The sequence below is a fragment of the Trichosurus vulpecula genome, chromosome 8 (genome assembly GCF_011100635.1).
Source record: "Trichosurus vulpecula isolate mTriVul1 chromosome 8, mTriVul1.pri, whole genome shotgun sequence".
NCBI lineage: Eukaryota > Metazoa > Chordata > Mammalia > Diprotodontia > Phalangeridae > Trichosurus > Trichosurus vulpecula.
This window is the reverse complement of record NC_050580.1, coordinates 55,258,049-55,278,057: the sequence shown is the minus strand read 5'-3', so window position 1 is coordinate 55,278,057 and position 20,009 is coordinate 55,258,049. Positions and strand designations below refer to the sequence as shown.

At 39.0% G+C, this 20,009-nt stretch overlaps 1 protein-coding gene across 2 annotated transcripts in view; it reads left to right on the top strand.

The window, feature by feature from the left end:
• The window catches only part of PLA2G12B (phospholipase A2 group XIIB), a 37,276-nt gene that overhangs the window by 9,293 nt on the left and 7,974 nt on the right, over positions 1 to 20,009 (top strand). Inside the window, exon 2 of one of the 2 annotated variants that reach the window (XM_036736903.1) lies at positions 19,758 to 19,846. In XM_036736903.1, the coding sequence (XP_036592798.1) occupies positions 19,758 to 19,846 (89 nt within the window). The remainder of the gene's footprint in view (positions 1 to 19,757; positions 19,847 to 20,009) is intronic. The other variant, XM_036736904.1, reaches the window with a different exon arrangement.

The following is a 20,009-nucleotide window of genomic DNA, read 5'->3' as shown; positions in this document are numbered from 1 at the left end:
GCCTTGGATAGGTCATGTAACCTCTCTGAGTCTGAGTTTCCTCACCTGTAAAATGAGGGGTGATCTCTAAAGGCTCTTCCAGCTCTTAATCGATACCCAAAAACCTAATGACTCACAGAAGGGTTGTGATCTGCATTGTTGGAAGGACTTTCCACTAAACTTCCTTTCACTAAATTGATGTTTAACTGACAGATCTTTCATGTATTCATGTTTTACTAACTATAGGGAACTAGAGGATGAGGTCAAACAAACAAACAAACAAACATAAGGGGAGAAATCTTTAAGAAAATCAGAACTCTTAAAAAGTAAATCTGGAGCCAGCATTATTTATAGTGGGACTAAACTAGAAGGCTTCCCAATAAGATCAAGAGTGAAACAAGGATGTCCATTATATCCAGTATTATTCAATATTGTATTAGAAATGCTAGCAGTAGCAATAAGAGGAGAAGAAGAAATTGAAGGAATCAGAATGGGCAATGAGATAATAAAACTATCTCTCTTTACAGATGATATGATGACAAATTTGGAAAATCTTAAAGATTCAACTGAAGAGTTAGTGGAAACAATTAATAATTTTAGCAAAGTAGCAGGATATAAAATAAATTCATGTAAATCATCAGCATTCCCATGTATCACCAACAAACCTTGGTAAGAAGAGATAGTAAGAGATACCCCATTTAAAATAATTGTAGACAGTATAAAATACCTGGGAGTATACCCATCAAAACAAACCCAGGAATTACATGAACATAATTATAAAACACTTTATCTACAAATAAAGTCAGATTTAAATAATTGGAGAAATATTAATTGTTCATGGATAGTCAGAGCCAATATAACAAAAATGACAATTTTTACCTAATCTATTTATTCAACACTATCTCAATTAAATTACAAAAATTACTTTACTGAGCTAGAAAAAATAATGAAATTCATTTGTAAGAACAAAAGGCTAAGAATATTAAAGGAATTAATGAATAAAATGTAAAGGAAGGAGGTTTAGCAGCACTAGATCTTAGACCATACTATTAGGCAGTAGTTATAAAAACTATCTGATACTGGCTAAGAAATAGAAAGGTACATCAGTGGAACAGAGTATACATGTAATACACAGTAGCAAATGATAATAGTAATCTTGTGTTTGACAAATATAAAGATTTAAGCTTTTGGGATAAGAATTGCTTATTTGGTAAAAATTGTTGGGAAACCTGGAAACCAGTCTGGCAGAAATTGGGCATAGACCAATATCTTATACCATTTACCAAGATAAGGTCAAAATGGATACGTGACCTAGATATAAAGGGAGCTATAAGAAAATTAGAAGGATATGGAATATATTACCTATCAGACTTATAGATAGGAGAAGAATTTATGAATAAACAAGGGATAGAGAGCATTGTGAGGTATAAAATGCACAATTTTGATTACATTAAATCAGAAAGAGTTTGTACAAATAAAACCAATGTAGCCAAGATTAGAAGGAAAACAGAAAATTAAAAGAAAATTTTTATGGACACTTTCTCAGAAAAAAGGTCTCATGTTTCAAATATATAAAGAACTTTGTCAAATTTATAAGGATAAGAGTCATCCCCCAATTGATAAATGATCAAAGGATATAGACAGGCAGTTTTCAAATGAAGAGACCAAAACTATATATAGTCATATGAAAAAATGCTCTAACTTACTATTGATTAGAGAAATCCAAATTACAACAACTTTGAGATAGCATTCTACACCTATCAGATTGGCTAAAATGATAGAAGAGGAAAATAACAAATGTTGGAGGGGATTTGGAAAAATTGGGACACTAATTCACGGTTGGTGGAACTGCGAACTGATCCAACCATTTTGGAGAGCAATCCGGAATTATGCCCAAAGAGTTATAAAACTGTGTATTCCCCTTGACCTAGCAATACCTCTATTGGGTCTGTTTCCCAAGGTGATTAGGGAAAAAGGAAAAGAACTTATATGTTCCAAAATATAGCGGCTTTCTTTGTGGTGGCAAAGAACTAGAAATTGGGGGGATGCCCATCAACTGAGGAATGGCTAAACAAGTTGTGGTATATGTTTGTGATGGAACACTACTGTGCTATAAGAAAAGATGAGCAGGATGATTTTAGAAAAACACGAAAGATTTGCATGAAATAGTGGAGTGAAATGAGCAGAACCAAAAGAACGTTGTACACAGGAACAGCAATATTGTTCTAAGAACCATTTTGAACAACTAAGTCATTTTGAGTATTATAATACTGAAATCAATTACAAAGGACTTGTGAAGGAAAATGCTACCCACATTCAGAGAAAGAACTGGAAAATAGAAGTATGTACAGTATGGTTTTACACAAATATACATATTCATGTCTAATGGTAGCCTTCTCTAGGATGGGATGGGGAGGGAGGGAGAAAAAAATACGAAGTGCACAGCAGCTAACAAAAGAAAACATAGAAGGAAGCACAGAAAAACTGGGTAGCTTTGAAAATGATGGGAAGTATTTATTACATAGTTTTACAAAAAAGCAAACAATATGAAATGGAAATTCATGGTTTTATGTTGAATCTTCTTTTTATGTTATGTGGTGTACATGGAAATGCCCTTTTTTGAGTCTTTTTGTGTTTAAGTTCAAAATGAATGTTCTCCCCGAATTCTTACCTAGACTTTAATTATTGAATGGGTGTTACCTTAGACAAACTGAGAACTGGGAAAGACCTCAGCTTAAAAAGACCAAGGTCTCCCACTACATCCAGGGCCATTGCTGGTCTTCTTGACTTATGTCTTGCCACTGGACTCCAATGACTCTGGAGGCAAAAGTGAGGCTGATAATTAGAACCACCCTGTTTCACTTAAATCCTATTCACTTGCATGCCAAGACATCACCCTCCTGATATCATTAGCCCTCTTCAAGAACAGAGGAACAACAATCAAAATGAATAAAATTTAAAAAAATTAACACTGATCCATACCACACAAATGGAGCTGATACAGTGGAAAGAGTCCTGGATTTGGAGTTACAGATCCTGGATTCAAATTCCAACTCTGCTGCCTATGTGAGACCTTGGGTAAGTCACTTGCTGGGCCTCATTTCTGTCATTTGTAAAATGAAGAGGTTAAACTAAAACATCTCTATGGTTCTTTTTAGCTGTACATCTATGATGCTCCTACAGCTTCCTTCAACAACTGGGTCTCAAGAGTCAACCCCTTCCAATTTTTGCTCTTTCTGTTTCTAGAATTTTGGGGCCTTGATTCCCTGATTCTCTTTGATAAAGAAGCATAAGAAAATCTCTGCTTTGTCCCCCACAGCACTCTACTCATGACCTCCCCTCTTCCCACAGTGAAACAGTGACAATTCTCTATGAGATCATTTCCGATTTATCCTGTGTATGTCTTCCTTTAGCTTCTCTATCTCCTTTTCCATTTGGTTGATTTTACTTTTCACTGAGACGTTTTCTCCATTTACATTCTGATTCTCTTTAACCATTTCACTGATTTTACTTTTTGAAGACTTGTTTTCCTCAGTGAATTTTTTTTCCATTTTTTTTCTTTTACCTCCCAAATTTGGTTTTTAAAGTCCTCCTTGAGTTCTTCCAGGAATGCTTTTTGGTCTAAAGACCAGTTTATTTTCCCTTTTGAGGTTTCAAATGTGGGTATGGTGTCCATGCTCTCCTTTTCTGAATTGGTATTTTGATCTTCCCTGTCTCCATAATACAAATCAATGGTCTTTGGCTTTTTAGCATGTTTTTTCATGGTGTTTTTTTCCTCCTGGCTTCTAAAGTGGATCTCTGTTTCTGAGGCTCAGGGGGCTCTGTCCCAAGTTTCTTGTGTTGGGATCTAGCTTTATGTTCTATGGCCTCTGGTTTCGTGAGGTGTGGGGGAGGGGTGATCTGGCAGCTGGGAGTCTCCTCTTCCCCCTAGGACTGTTCTACAGCAGGGATGGTATCAGCTGTTGTCTGTGTTGGTGTCTTCCACTTCCCCTGGCTGTTCAAAGCCACGTCTGGGGTCCTGGCAATGATGTTTGTTAGCTCCACTCCCTCCCCCCCCCCCGCCCGGGGCTCTGTTACTCTCGTTGTTCTACTGAGGTGAGGGCTGCTGGGACACCTCTCTTCCTGCACTAGTCTCCTTCCACCACCACAAGCAGGGCTGTCTCCCCAACTTCTCTCACTACTGAAGCCCCCCTTCTAGCTCCTCTGTTTCTCCTGAGGTAGTATTCTCTGGGTTTATTCAAGGGAGGGATGAGAGCTGTTTTACCTGGCCATCATGGCTCCTGGAAGTTCAAGGATGCTAGTTTCAAACTTTTATAAAGACTGTGGGTTGGAGGCCTCCAGGCTATTTGCTCCCACAGTCGCAGGCTCTGTGCTGCGACAGACTCCTGTCCTGGCTTGAGAGGCCTGAGGCTCTATTGGGGCTGTAGCCGGTACTTCTGCCCTGGGCCTGTTCCTGCTCCAGCATTTTGCTTGCCCAGTGCTCTCCCAGACCGGCGCACTGTCTGGATGCCTCTATTTCAAATTTTGAGTTCCAAAATTTTTTCCCTCCTTCCTTTCTCATCTCCCCTCCCTGAGACAGTAAGCAATCAGATATAGGTTGTACATGTGCAATTATGTAAAACATTTCCATATTAGTTATTTGTACAAGAAGACTCAAGTAAAGGACAAAAATGAAAGAAAGTGAAAAATAGCGTGCTTCAGTTTGTACTCAATCAATATCAGTTTTTTCTCTGGAGGCAGATAGTATGCTTTATCTATAGTCCTTTGGGATTGTCTTGAATTATTGTATTACTGAGAATAGCAAAGTCATTCACAGTTCTTCATCAAGCAATATTACTGTTACTGTGTACAACGTTCTCCTGGTTCTGATCACTTCATTTTGCATCAGTTCATATAAGTCTTTCTATGTTTTTTTTTCTGAAATCATCCTTCTTGTCATTTCTTACAGCACAATAATATTCCATTACAATCATATGCCACAGCTTGTTTAGCCATTCCCCAATTGATGGGCATCCCTTTGATTTCCTATTCTTAGCCATCACAAAAAAGCTGCAATAAATATTTTTGTAGAAATAGGTCCTTTCCCCCCTTTTTTGGATGTCTTAGATGGGATATAGACCTGGAAGTGGTATTGCTGGATCAAAGGGCATGCACAGTTTTATAGCCCTCTGGGTATAGTTCCAAATTGCTCTCCAGAATGATTGGATCAGTTCACAACTCCACCAATAGTGCATTAATGTCCTAGTTTTCCCATATCCCCTCCAAAATTCAACATTTTCCTTTTTTATCATATTAGTCATTCTGATAGGTGTGCAGTGGTACCTCAGAGTTGTTTTAATTTTCATTTTTCTAATCAATAGTGATTTAGAGCATTTTTTTCATATGACTATAGATAGCTTTGATTTCTTTGAAAACTGCCTGTTCATATCCTTTGACCATTTATCAATTGGGGAATGACTTGTAATATTTTTATAAATTTGACTCAGTTCTCTATATATTTGAGAAATGAAGCCTTTATCAGAGATACTTGTTACAAAATTTTCCCCCCAGTTTTCTACTTTCCTTATAATTTTGGTTGCAGCGGTTTTGTTTGCGCAAAAACTTTTTCAGTTTAGAAATAAAAATTATCTATTCTACATTTTGTAATGTTCTCTAGATCTTCTTTGGTGCTAAATTCTTTCCTTAGCCATAAATCTGACAGATAAACTATTCCATGCTCTCTTAATTTGCTTATGGTATCACCCTTAAGTTCTAAATCATATACCCATTTTGACCTTATCTTGGTATGCAGTGTGAGTCGTTGGTCTATACTTAGTTTCTACCATACTGTTTTCCAGTTCTCCCAGCAGTGTTTTTCACATCATGAGTTTTTGTTCCAAAAGCTTGGATCTTTGTGTTTATCATATACTAGATGACTATGGTTATTTACTATAATATAATTTGTACCTAATCTATTCCACTGATCCACCATTCTATTTCTTAGCCAGTACCAGATTGTTTTGATTTTATAATCAATAATACAGTTTTTATAATCCAATTTGAGACCTGGTACAGCCAGAACACCTTCTTTTGCATTTCTAAAAACTGATTCCCTTGATATCCTTGAGCTTTTGTTCTTCCAGCTGAATTTTGTTATTTTTTTTTCCAGCTCTATAAAAGAATTTTTTGATAGTTTGATTAGTATGACATTTTGAATAAATAGATTAATTTAGGTAGAATTGTCATTTTTATTATATTGGCTCCTACCCATGAGCAATTAATATTCTTCCAATTGTTTAGATCTGACTTTATTTGTGTGTGAAGTCATTTATAGTTGTGTTCATATAGTTCCTGGGTTTGTCTTGGCAGGCAGACTCCCAAGTATTTTATATTGTTTACAATTATTTTAAATGGAATTTTTCTTGCTGTCTCTTGTTGCTTGACTTTGTTGGTAATATATAGAAATACTGATGATTTATGTGGGTTTATTTTGTGTCCTGCAGCTTTGCTAAAATTGTTAATAATTTCGAGTAGTTTTTAATTGATTCTCTAGAATTTTCTAAGTATAATATTATCATCTGCAAAGAGTGATAGTTTTGTTTCCTCATTGCTCATTCTGATTCCTTCAATTTCTTTTTCTTCTCTTACTGCTATTGCTAGCATTTCTACTACAATATTGAATAATACTGGTTATGATGGGCATCTTTGCTTCAGTTTTGGTCTTATTGGGAAGGCTTCTAGCTTAGTCCCACTACAAGTAATGCTGGTTCTAGATTTACTTTTTTTTCAATTATAAATTTATTTTTTATTTTTAGTTTACAACACTCAGTTCCACAAGTTTTTGGGTTCCAAATTTTCTCTCCCTCCTTCTCCTCCTTCGTCCCCTTGAGTGGCCATGTAATCCAATGTAGGGTCTACTTATACCTTCACATTGAACTTATTTACATAGTAGTCCAGTTGTAAAGGAGAATTCTAACCAATGGAATGAATCATGAGAAAGAAGAAACGAAACCAAAAAAGAAGGAAAAAAAGAGAGCAAATAGTTTGCCTCAGCCTGCATTCAGACTCCATAATTCTTTCTCTGGATGTGCATAGCTTTTTCCATAATGAGTCTTGGAGCCGTCTTTGAACCTTGCATTGATGAGAGGAGCCAAATCTATCAAAGTTAGTCCTTACAGATACTGTGTCTGTAATCGTGTATAATGATCTCCTGGTTCTGCTCCCCTCACTCAGCATCAGTATTTTTTAAAGGTTCTGATTTTCTTAAAGATTTCTCCCCTGATGTTTGCTTGTTTGTTTTTTAACCCAATTATTCAGTTCCCTATAGTTACTAAAACACGAATACAGGAAAGATCCATCAGTTTAAATATCCATTTAGTGAAAGGAAGTTTAGTGGAAAGCCCTTCCAACAATACAGATTACAGTGCATCTGTGAATCATTAGATTGTATTGGGAAGGCTTCTAGCTTTATCCCCATTACAGGCAATGCTTGCTGATGGTTTTAGATAAATATTACTTATCATTTTAAGGTAAGCTCCATTTATGGAGCTCTCTAGTGTTTTTAATAGGAATGGGTGCTGTATTTTGTCTGCATCTATTGAGATAATCATATAATTTCTGTTGTTTTGTTATTGATTTGGTCAATTATGCTAATAGTTTTCCTAATATTGGACCAGCCCTGCATTTCTGATATAAATCCCACCTGGTCATAGTGTAGGATCCTTGTGATACATATTGCTGTAATCTTTTTGCTAGTATTTTATTTAAATTTTTTTGCATCAATATTCTTTAATGAAATTGGACTATAATTTTCTTTCTCTGTTTTGGCTCTTCTTGGTTTAGATATCAGCGGTTTTGCTTGGTAGGTGATTCTTGATTGTAATCCTAACTCCTTTCCCTTCTGATATATCATATCCCAAGCTCTCCTGTTCTTTAATGTGGAAACTGGCAAATCCTGTATAATTCTGCTGTAGCTCTATGGTATTTGAATTGTTTCCTTTGGGTTGCTTTCAGTACTTTCTCCTTCATCTGTAAACTCTGGAATTTAGTGATGATATTCCTGGGAGTTTTCTTTGATAATTTCTTGAAAGATGTCCAGGATTTTTTTTAAATCATGGCTTTCAGGTAGTACAATAATTCTTATATTATTTCTCTTGAATCTTTTTCTAGGTCAATTGTCATTTCAATGAGCAATTTCACATTTTTTTCTGTTTTTTTTTTACTTTTTTGATTTTATTTTATTGTATTTTGATATCTTACAGAGTTATTAGCTTCCACTTGCTCAATTCTAATTTTTAAAGATTATTTTCTTCAGTGAGATTTTGTACCTCCTTTTCCATTTGGTCAAGTCTACTTTTTAGGGAGTTACTTTCCTCAGTAAAAATTTATATGTCTTTTCCCATGCTACTCTTTTTTTCATGATTCTCTTGCATTACTCTCATTTCTTTTCCCAATTTTTCTTCTATGTTTCTAATTTGCTTTTTAAAATCCTTTTAAAGTTCTTTCAGGAATTCTGTTTGGGCCTGAGACCAAATTACATTTTTCTTTGAGGCTTCACATGTAGTCATTTTGATGCTATTGTCCTCTTTTAAGTTTATGCCTTGATCCTCCCTGTCACCATAGTAACTTTCAAGTCCTTTGTTGTTTTTGTTGTTTTTTGTTCATTTTTTCTTCCTTTTTTGTGACTTGGTGTTTTTATGTGAGAGTTGCGCTCTGGTCCTGCTCTGTCCCAAGCATTTTGTGCTGGGGCTCAGGGTCTTACTGTTGGCTTTCACTGGGCTTCAAAGCTTAGCAGCTTGCTTTCACTGGAGGGTTGATTATCCTTCTGGCTTCTACTGGGGATGGAGCTTCCCTGTCAGCTTCCCCTGGGTGTGGGGTTTAGCTGCTAGCCAGCCCCAGGGGTGTGACCCTGCTGCTGGGTTGCTGTGGAGACAGTGTCTCTCTGCTGGCAGGCCCCAGGGGTGGGGTCTTGCTACTGGTCAGCTGAAAGGTAGGGCTTCACTACTGCTCAGCAATAGGGTCAAGGCCTTGCTGGTAGTCTGTGCTGGGGGTGAGGTTGCTGGGGTGGGACCTTGCTGTATGGTGCAGACTGCTCTCTTGTCTAGGGGGCAGCTGGAGGATTATCACCAGTCTTGGAGCCTTGCTGCAGGCCCCTTTCTGTGAGGCTGGCTGCTGCTGCTGCTCTTGAACCTGGTTCCCCTCCCACCCCAGTGAGACAAGCCTTTCCTGCCAGGCTGCTAAGCTGCTGCCCTGCTCCTAGATCTATTCTGAGGTGGTTCTCTAGGTGTTTGGATGGGAATTTGGGAGGTCTTCAGAGGGTTCTTTCTCACTCCATTATCTTAGCACCAGAAGAACAGACTATCTAAAAGAAAATTTCCCCACTTCCTGTGTATCTTCAGTGCTCAATACAGTGCCTGGCACATAGTAGGCACTTGATAGTAGGCTCATTAACTTGACAATGATCAGGTAATGGTGGGACTTCACACTGACCAGAGCACTCCAGGAAGCTCATGAAGGGCTCAGAGGAAGACCCCAACTTTTTCCTCAACCTCAGCCTTCTCCAGCTTCTCTCAGGAAAGTCCTCTGAGGTCAGGCAGGCAATGAGCATTTAGTAAGTGTTTACAATGTGTCAGGTGCTGTGCTAAGTGCTGGGGATTAAAAAAAAATAGGTCCCTGTCCTCAAGGAGCCCACATTCTAAGAGAGTTGATTCTATGTAGAAATTATGTTTCTTTAATTCATCTGATACCAAGCTGGCTGCAGTTTTTGTACACAAATAACATATAAGTTATTAATCGATTTTCTAATATTTAAGTGTAATATGCCTATTTTCAATTATACTCTAGTAGGGCTACAATTGAAATTCTTCAGTTTTGAAGGAGAGAGGCAGGCCATAAGTAAATAACTACCTCACAACAGCCCTATAAGGTAGGTGCTATCATTATCCCCACTTTTACAGATGACATATCTGCACAGTGCCTGGTACACAGTATGTGCTTAATTCATGGTTGTTAATTGATTAAGACATGAAAAGTTAAGTGAATTTCCCAGTGTCACACAGCTTGTATTTGCACATACAAGATATATCCAGTATAAAAGGGAGGTTATCTCAGAGGGAAGCAGTAACAATAGGGGAGACCAGGAAAGACTTCATTGCCTGACAGTGAAATGGACCATGCTGAGGTGTAGAAGATATACTTCTGGACTCTGCTCCCAGTTCCATTTCTGCTTTACTACATAAAAAATGGTTTCTCCTTATGGAGCTTCCCAACTCCCTAGTCAAAAACAAAAAAAAAATGAGAAGACTGAGATCTATCCCACAGAATTCATTAAGAGAAGAATTGTGAATACTCATAGTAATGTTGTTAATGAAAGAACTCTAGTGCTCTGGGTATGATGGGAGGTTAAGAATCGATCAATCGATCAGCGACTACTTTGGTAGCAGTGCGTAGGACAGTGGATACAGCACTGGCCCCAGGGAGTCAGGAGGACCTGACTTCAAATCTGACCTCAGACACTAGCCGTGTGACCCTGGGCAAGTCACTCAACCCTGTTTACCTCAGTTTCTTCATCTGTAAAATGAGCTGGAGAAGGAAATGGCAGACTGCTCCAGTGTCTTTGCCAAGAAAACTCTAAATGGGGTCATGAAGAGTCAGACACGATTAAATCAACACCATAGCAACAAGTATAGAATAGACGGGTGTGGGGAGAGACTTGAGACAGGGAGAGCCATCAGGAGATTGCAATAATCTAGGTGAGATATGATGAGGGCAATAATCTAGGTGAGATATGATGAAGGCCTGAACTCAGGTGGTAACTGTGGGAATAGAAAGAATGGGTCAGATGCAAGAAATGTTATAAAGGGGAAAATAACAAGATTGGCCACAGGGTAATATATGGTGTGAGGGAGAGTGAGGAGTCTAGGATCTGAGACACTGGAAGGATGATGGTGCTTTTGATAGAAAGAGAAAAGTTTGGAAGAAGGGAGGATTTGGAGGAAAATATGATCAATTCAGTTTGGGACATTTTGAATTTAAAATGCTGCTGGAATTTCCAGTTTGAAATGCCCAACAGGCAGTTAGGGATGCAAGACTGAAGTTCAGGGGAGATCCTGGGGCTGGGTATACAGATGTGAGAGGCATGCGTATAAAATGGTGATTAAACCCAGGAGAGTTGATGAGGTTACCAAGAGAGAGACTGTACAAGGAGAAGAGAAGACATGCAGGAGGCAAACCAGGAAGAGCAGTATAGCAAAAACCCAGCGAGGATAGAGTATCGAGGAAGAGAGGGTTGTCAAAGGTGTCAAAAGCAGCAGATAGGAGATATTGTCCAAGCCCCAGAGGAAGCCTGATTTTCCTCCTCCACCTGGAGACACATTCTCAGGAATCAGCAGTGAAATGAAAAATTTCTGATACCTGCCAACAGATCTACCCCTTTTAAAGAGAACTGGACGAAAATGCTTACATCTGTTTTTAGCACACTTGGGACTTCAGGGAGCATTTAACATAATAATAATAATGATAATAGCTAGCATTTATATTTCACTTTAAGATTTGAGAAATACTTTAAATATATTAACTCATCTGATCCTCACAACAGCTCTGTTAAGGTAGGAGCTATTTTTATCTCCATTTTTACAGATAAGGACTCTGAGGCACAGAGAGGTTAAGTGGCAAGCCCAGGGTCACACAACTGGAAAGTATCCGAGGCAGGTTTCAAACTCAGTTCTTCCTGACTCTAAGGGCAGCCACCTAGCTGGCCTTTTGACTGAATTTTAACAGTAAACAAAGGTACAAATCAGGACTTGTAAAGAAACCAAGTATGAAACCGTTCCAACAAAAGCTGTTTACTTATTAAAGCTTTTATTCTCAGATTTCAAGTAGAGGATGCCCTTGCTTTCATTAGGCTAGACTTGATCTTTTCCTAAAATATTTACAGAAAATGCAAATGTAAGGAGGGAGGCACCCTCTCTAAGGCAATTGAAAAAATTGCTAGGAAAAAATGAAAAATTAGATTTGCCATAGAAAGTGTGACCCAGACCCAGAGAGTTCTGGCTGATTTGAACATTGGTATCCTTGGTTTTTTCAAAACATTAAGATGGCAAGAGCAGCCACCTGCCACATCATCCTTGGAAGTCCTCCATCCAAGGGCTATGGTAACATGTGAGCACTTCTAATGTCAAGATCGGGGACTTTTTGTCCCTGAAAAAAGTTGATGTGCTGTGTGAAGGGGCAGCAACAGCACTAGGCAAAGAGATTTTTATTTCCAATCCGCCAGAGTTCCCTTTGCCGCTCTCATCTAGAAACAAAAGGAAAACTGTGTTTCTACAGTTAGTCTGATACCATGCAGACTTAGATATTATATAAATAATACTTAAGCTATTAATTTATCTTCTATTCTTTTGGCATAATGTACCTATATTCACTTAAAATATAGTAAGTCCACAACTGGAATTCTTCTGTTTTGAAGGGGAGGGAGGGAGGGAGGGAGAGAGAGAGAGAGAGAGAGAGAGAGAGAGAGAGAGAGAGAGAGAGAGAGAGAGAAAATATGCTGGGCACCAGGTACTTTACAAATATTATCTCATTTGATCCTCACAACAGCCCTGGGAGTCAGATGCTATTATGAGCCTCACTTTACAGTTGAGGAAACTGAGGTAGAAATTAAGTGATTTGCCCAGGGTCACTCAGCTAGTAGGTGTCTGAGGTTGAATTTGATCTCAGAGCTTCCTGCCTCCATATCTGGCTCTCAAACCACTGCACCACCTAGCTGCCCATTGGATATTTTAGTTAAGTAATAAAAATTAAATGGAAAAAAGAACTAATTGGTAACTTTGCATAGAGCAAATGGGTAAGAGTAATAAGTCTAGAGACCAGGTTAGAGGGGGTTGAGGAATGACTGAGAGGAGGTAGGGGCAGTAAAAGCAAACAATGTTTTCAAGGAGTTTGAGAAAGGGAAGAGAGAGAGAATGGTAGCTTGAGGGGAAGAGAGATTGTAGTGAAAGTTTTTTTAAAGGATGGGGGAGACAGAGATGATCAAAGACAGTAGGGAAGGCATAACTAGATAGGAAGAGTTGAAGATGTGAGGTGGGGATGCAATCTGCTGGAGGAAGTGGGCAGGGATGGGATCAGGTGCACATACGTAAGTGTTGGCCATGGTGAAGAGAAGAGCCACCTCTTTGGCTGGGATGGGCAAAAGGATGAGATGATGCCAAAGTATTTTAGAGTAAGAGAAGTGGAGAGGGTTTGGAAGAGTGGCAACCTTCACAGGTGGAGAAAGGCATACCTTGGAAAGCTCATGGATCCATATAAATAATGGCATAAAACATGATGTAACGAAATGTCAACATTCCTCTCTTTGGTAGAATTCAATAGTAGAAACAGTGTGTGTGTGTGTGTGTGTGTGTGTGTGTGTGTGTGTGTGTTCGAGTGCACGTGTGTACATTTGAATGCTGTCCTCAAGTCTTGATTCTTCCTTTGGGTAGGCAACATGCGCTGTAGCCAACTATGTCCACCCCCTTGTTCAAAAAACCTTAGTGGTTCCCTATTATGTTGCATGAGTTATTATCAATGGTAGCACCGATCTCACTCAAATGCACACTGTGGTAGATGTTTAGGGAAGAAAAGACAAATGCCCTTCTTGAATGAATACCTTAAGCCAAACCCAGATTGTATCTTAGAGGTGAGGCCAAATAAATTAGGACCCAATTATCTTCTTGCCCTGTCTCTTTGTTGTTGTCATTTCAGTCATGTTTGACTCTCAGTGACCCCATTTGGGGATTTTCTTAGCAAGGATACTGGTATGATTTGCCATTTCCTTCCCTAGCTCATTTTACAGATAAGGAACTAAAGCAAACAGGGTTAATTGACCCGCCCAGGGTCACACAGCTAGTAAGTATCTGAGGCTGGATTTGAACTTGGTTCTTTCTGACTTCAAGCCCGGTGCTCTATCCACTGTGCCACCTAGCTACACACCTCTCTACTGGTTTTTTTTTCAGGGCTAGTCAGTGTATTTCAACAGACCTGGAAAGAATGATGAGGGCAGAACTCAAATTTGATCAAGGAGTCACTTAACAGTTATTAGCACCATAAGAAGAAACTCTGTAGGATCCCTAATGAAAAACCAGTATCTTGGATGAACTATACATCACTTATACACTTACATATGCTTACATATGTGGGGATATTCCTAAAACACAAGTGACCATATCTCCTTTCTGATTAAGAAGCTTCAAGGGCACCCTGTTGCCTCTAGAAAATACAGTCAGCATGCATGTTGATTGTCATGCTTGAGAGGTTGGTTTTCCATATCTGTGCTGGCTGAGCAGTACCCTGGAGGGGCTTGAGGAGTCCTGACCTTGACCTATGGGAAGAGGGTTGATCTCTTCCTTTAAGAGCCACTAAGCAGGCTACTCCTCCTGGCTCATTGGCCAATCTTGATGTTGACACCTTTACTGCCATTGTAGAACCAAGGGATCGACAAAGGAATTGCTTCATCATCCCACAGCGTCAGCATCCTTCAGTTCTGAGGCAGTGCCTGAAGTAGTCAAGGAAGCTCATCTTATACTCTATGGGATGCACTGCAATCCAAACCTCTCTATATGAGTAACTTATCTGAGGTCACATAGGTAGCAAATAGCAAAGGTCAGACATGAACCCAGGGCTATTGGACACCAGCTCCATTCCTTTCTCCACTGTCCTAGGCTGCCTTTTCCTGAAGCTTTGACCCATTCTGGCTTTGCACATGACCCTTGAGTGCCAATCAAGCTTCCTTTATGGGAGAAGCTCGTCTTCCCTCTATTTCTGAGATAATTAACTGACATCTCAAAATTAAATTTGCAGAAAACAAGGAAGAACTTGAAATCCCTTCTCATGAGACCCACTTTGTACCATTACCAGTTATTTAACTTTTATTGTATTTATTAAAGTGCATTTATTAAATATATTATTATTGCAATTATTAAATAAATGCATATTAAAATGCATTTAATAAAAAGCCTACTATGTGACAGGCACTGTACTTGCTTTGGGGATGCAAATACGAAAGTGAGACAGTTCCTGCCCTCAAGGAGCTTCCGTTTTACTGGCGATTTTCACAAATAATTAAAAATAGGAGAAACACAAAATAAGCACAAAATGATGGGAGTGGGGAGGAGGGACACATCTGGGGAAATACAGATATTTAGAGCAGAGACAAGGAATCATTCTCATTAGAAAGTAAAAAATTGCATGGAGGACTCATAATAACCCACATTTCTATAGCATTAAAATTTAAATATTAAACATTTATAACATTAAAATTTACACAATATTTTCCTTTCAACACCCCTGTGACATAGGGAATCAGACAGGCCCATTTTACAGGTAAGGAAATCAAGATTTAGGGAAATTAAGTGACTTGCCTGAATCAAGTCCTGTTGTATGGAGGTGACTGCAAACCCAGGTACTCTTGACTCTAGGTCCAAGACTCAATTCTCTGGACTATGAAAATTCTATGTAAGAAACAAATAACCTTTTCCCCAGGGACAAAAAAGCTCAAAGAAAACAACAGGGAGAAATAGATTCTTTTACACTTATCAGAATTTTTTAAAAGTACAAAGCAAACATGTTGTAATGACTCTGCAGGAACAATGTTACATTCTTCCATATCTGCAGAAAAAAAATACTAACAAAAAAAGCAAACATAAATGAATGGCCTTTTGGTCTCTGCTCAATGTCAGATTTCACAGTCTTTCAACTTTCATTGATTTTCCAAAACTCATTGTGTTCTTGTGATCAAAGGTGTTTTCTTGATTCAAAGTCATGGCAGAAAATGTTGATTGACATCAGGGATGTAGAGGTCCTGGGGCCCGCATTAAGCCTAGGAAAGCTTTGAACAGTTGTGTTAACAATAATATCTGAAGTTTACATAGAGCTTTAAAACTTACAAGCCTCTTTATAAACATGATCTCATCTGAGCTCACAAAAAACATGTGAAGCAGGTACTATATTATCATGCCCATGACGAGGAATCGGATGTTAAGTTACTTGTCCAGGGTCACACCAGTGAGCTCTGGATGTGGACTCAGAGGTATAGATTCATAGACCTAGGAGAAGGAACCTCAGGGGCTGACTTGCCTAACCCCATCATTTTACATATAAGGAAACTGAGGCCCAGAGCGATTAAGTAAATTGTCCAGGATTACAAAACGAACACTATATTTAGAGATACTAATTGTATGATTCCATCTTTGAGTTTGTTCCCTCATTTTTAATATAAGAAACTAGTCTAGACCAGGGCTGGGGAACCTGTGGCCTAGAGGCCACATGTGGCCTTCTAAATCCTTGGGTTCGGCCTTTTGACTGAGTCCAAGTTTTACAGAACAAATCTTTTTATTAAGGAGATTTGTTCTGTGAAATTTGTATTCAGTGAAAGGGCCTCACTTGAGGACCTAGGGGGCCACATGTGGCTTTGAGGCTTCCCACCCCTGGTCTAAATGATCTCCAAGGGCCCTTTGAGTTCTAAACCTATGTTCGTAGTGCTAGTTTGTAGGGCTTCCTGCGAATCGAACACTCCTCCCATTATATCAGGCCACATCAATGCTGCAATGAAAGGAAAGGAAAAAAAAGCCACCAAAGAGGCGTTATATATATTCTCAAAAAAATCAGAACTATCTTGCTCAAAGCCTGTACTTACTGACTTGTTGCAATCCTGTCTTATTTTGTCTTTGTCTAGATGAGTTTGCTTTCTTTTTTTAAAAAAAGGTTCTATTGAAAGCTAGATCTAGAATACTTTCTAGACTACAGCCAGAAGCTTTTCTGCCTCTTCTTCCAACTCAGAACTCTTCCAGAGTTTTCCTGATGATGCACAACTGCCCTTTAGCTTTGAAATCATGGAGGAAAGATTCCTGAACACTGAGGTCACTAGTAATCCATTTCAAGCCTGAAACCCAAGCACCCAATGAAAAACTCCTTCCTCTCCTCTTTAGAATGGTGTTGCCTGATCAAGGAATCAGAGATGCTTGGCTTCAGCCTTGGTGTGGCCACTGGCTTGTCATGGGTCTATGTATCATCTAATGGTTCACATTTATATGGCTCTTGAAGACTTACCAAAGGGAATCTTGCTATGTCTGTTGACAGTCTTGGGTCAGCTACTTCTCTTCTCTGGGATTCATTTACCTCTTTTGTAAAATATGCAGGTTAACTTAGTGAAGACATTAAAAAAATACACCTTTTTTCTTTCCTTAGAGAGGTGGGGGTCTATGAGTATAGAATATTGTGTACAATTCACTGGTTTTTCTTTATTACTTGTTGGGTGGAGGTGGGGGCTGGGGTATCCCAAAATGACTGTGATGTAAAAACAAAAAGCATCAATGAAACTTTAATTTAAAATGAAATAAGGGGGCTAAGCTAAACGATCTTGAAGGTCCCTTCTAGTTTCAAATCTCTGACCTGGTCCTTGCTTTCAAGGAGATTCCTATCTGTTGCCACTATGATACCCAAGAGAATGTTTCAATCTCAAGAGAAAGGCCTGACCAAAGTGTCAGGAAAAGATTCCAAGAGAGAGTACGAGACAACTTCTCGCTGGGGGTGGGGGGTGGAAGTTGAAGGTGCAGTCACAGAAAGCTTCATGAGGGAGGTTCCCCAGAGTTCAGTCTGAAGGGACAGAAAAGATTTCCATATCTGGAAATGGCTGGGCTCAGGAACAATTTCAGGTGTGTTATGGGTATGAAGATGGAAGGGCAAGGATAAGATTGGGAAATGGTGAGTTGTCTAATTTGGTGTGAATGTAAAGAGCATGGAAATGTTGAAGGTTGAGGGAACCAAGGTCCAGGAACCCCAAGACTGGAGTTCCCAGATGGAGTTGTTAAGGGGGAGTACCCCTCAAGGACCCGAGTACTAGAGACTGTTGGGGCCCTCTGGAGTGAATTCACGATCTCAAGTATTCTTCAAGTCAAGGTGGCAAAGATTTATTACGCTTTACAGTGGGCAAGAATTCTTAGGGAACCTGCAGCCTTACAGAGGTGCAGAGAAAGTTTATATACAAGATTTGGGGGTGAAACCTGTCAATTAGGTGTTTTGGGGGGGGATTAGGGAATGGTTAAGGGGTGGTCAGTTCTTAAAGGAACAAGCATTTTTTTGTATCTACTGCGCAGGTATCTTACCCAGAGTTCACTGGGAAATAGTCCAAGGTGGGGGGTGACCTGGAGGTGTGGTTTTGACTGTGAAACATCACTAAGTCAACTAACAGTCAGGGCTGACTGGGAATATCCAGGTGGTTCTCATTGAATGTCTTGTTAGACAAGCTGAATGTAAGGGAGTATACATTTGACTGTGTCTAGGATACATATCAGTAAGGTCAGTAAGTAGTAAATATCATTAAGGCCCAGCGCACAGCCAATTAGCACGTACACAGGGAGTCCAATAAATTCTATAGGTGCAGCTGGCTGCAGTATCAGGAGGAGAGATAAGTGTTTTGCTAAGGCATGCTGCCCTTGAACTAGAGAGGAACTGCTTGAGACAGTATTTTGAGGCTAGGGAGAGATGTGATTTTAGAACTGGATGTGGTTTTGGAATTGGGGTTCAGGCACAGGCATCCAAGCAGAGGCTAAAGAGAAATTTTAGAATTAGGGTTCAAGCACAAGCACCCAAGCACCCTATCAGAGGGAAGTTATGTGAAAAAAGACTGGAAAAGGAGGTAAAAAACTGAACTACCAAGTTAAGATACATTTTATTCCCTAATGATGAGGCATCATTGATGGTTTTGGGGGGTGATGTAGTCAGACAAATGCATTAGGAAGACAAAGCTGTAAGAAGAATGCATTGGAGTGGAGAGAGGCTGGGGGAAGGGAGATAGAGTAAAAACTTTAAAATAATGAGGTTGAGAGGTTAAAAAAACGATCTAAAGTGGTTTAGGATCCATGAGGGTAGAAAGAAGGTGACTGATACAAGGTGCCTTGGACAAACACTTATATTCTGAGACTTTGACTATGAGTCTATGTGCCCCAACTGCACCTCTCTTTTCTGGTGCAGAGACAACAAAGGATGTAGGGTTGTGCCATTCATGTATCTCATATTAGACTCATAAGGTCATAGCTTTAGAGCTAAAAGGGAACTTAGCAGGACTCTAGCCCAACTCTCATTTCACAGATGAGGAAACTGAGGCCCAGATAAGTTAAGTGAGTTTTCCAAAGTCACACAAGTAATAAATAGCAGAATTGTGATTCTAGGTACCCTTATTTTGAATTCAGCATTTTTTTATTTCTTTTTTTTAAGCAAGTACTTATTAAATTCATTATCTATGTATTATCTATCTAAATGTAACTAGATACTATTGTTCTATGAAAAATGACAAGAGAAATTTATAAAAATGTGGGAAGTTTTGTTTAAACCAACACGGAGTGAAGAAAACAGTCAGGAAAGTATATTCTATGACTACATTAACATAAGTGCAAACAACACTTAAAGACAACAAAATTCAGATAAAATACAATGGCCAACATTGGTTAGAGAACACTGATAATGAGAACACATTTCTTTCCTCTCAGTAGAGAGGTGGTAGACTATGGGTTCAGAATGCTATGTATACTGTTAGATGTGGTTGTTATCGTGTTATAGCTTCTGCTTAAGTGATTTTTTTTATTGCTATAAGAAAGAATTTGGAATAGGGAGGATTTCAGGAAATGATTATGAGGCAAAGCCTATGTCATTAATAAAATATTAAAATAAACAAAATCATATTGGTCACTGTCATTGTTTGATGAATGTTCTGAAATAATACACTACTAAAGGATTTCTTTCTGATTCTCTTCTCTCCTTCCTGCCAGGGAAGGCACCAATGCCCAGGCCTGGCTATAAGCCGCAGGAGCCCAACGGTTGCAGCTCTTATTTCCTGGGTCTCAAGGTACCGGACAGTGTATGTACTGCTAACACTTTACCTACTACCTGGTATGATTTTACTAATCAGGAGAATGAATCAAATGGTGATCCTTGGGGAGAAGGTCATGGGAAAATGCTTGCCAGTAAAATCATAATCACTTTTTTGCAGGAGAAAAAAAATCATTTTTGAAGTAGGTAAC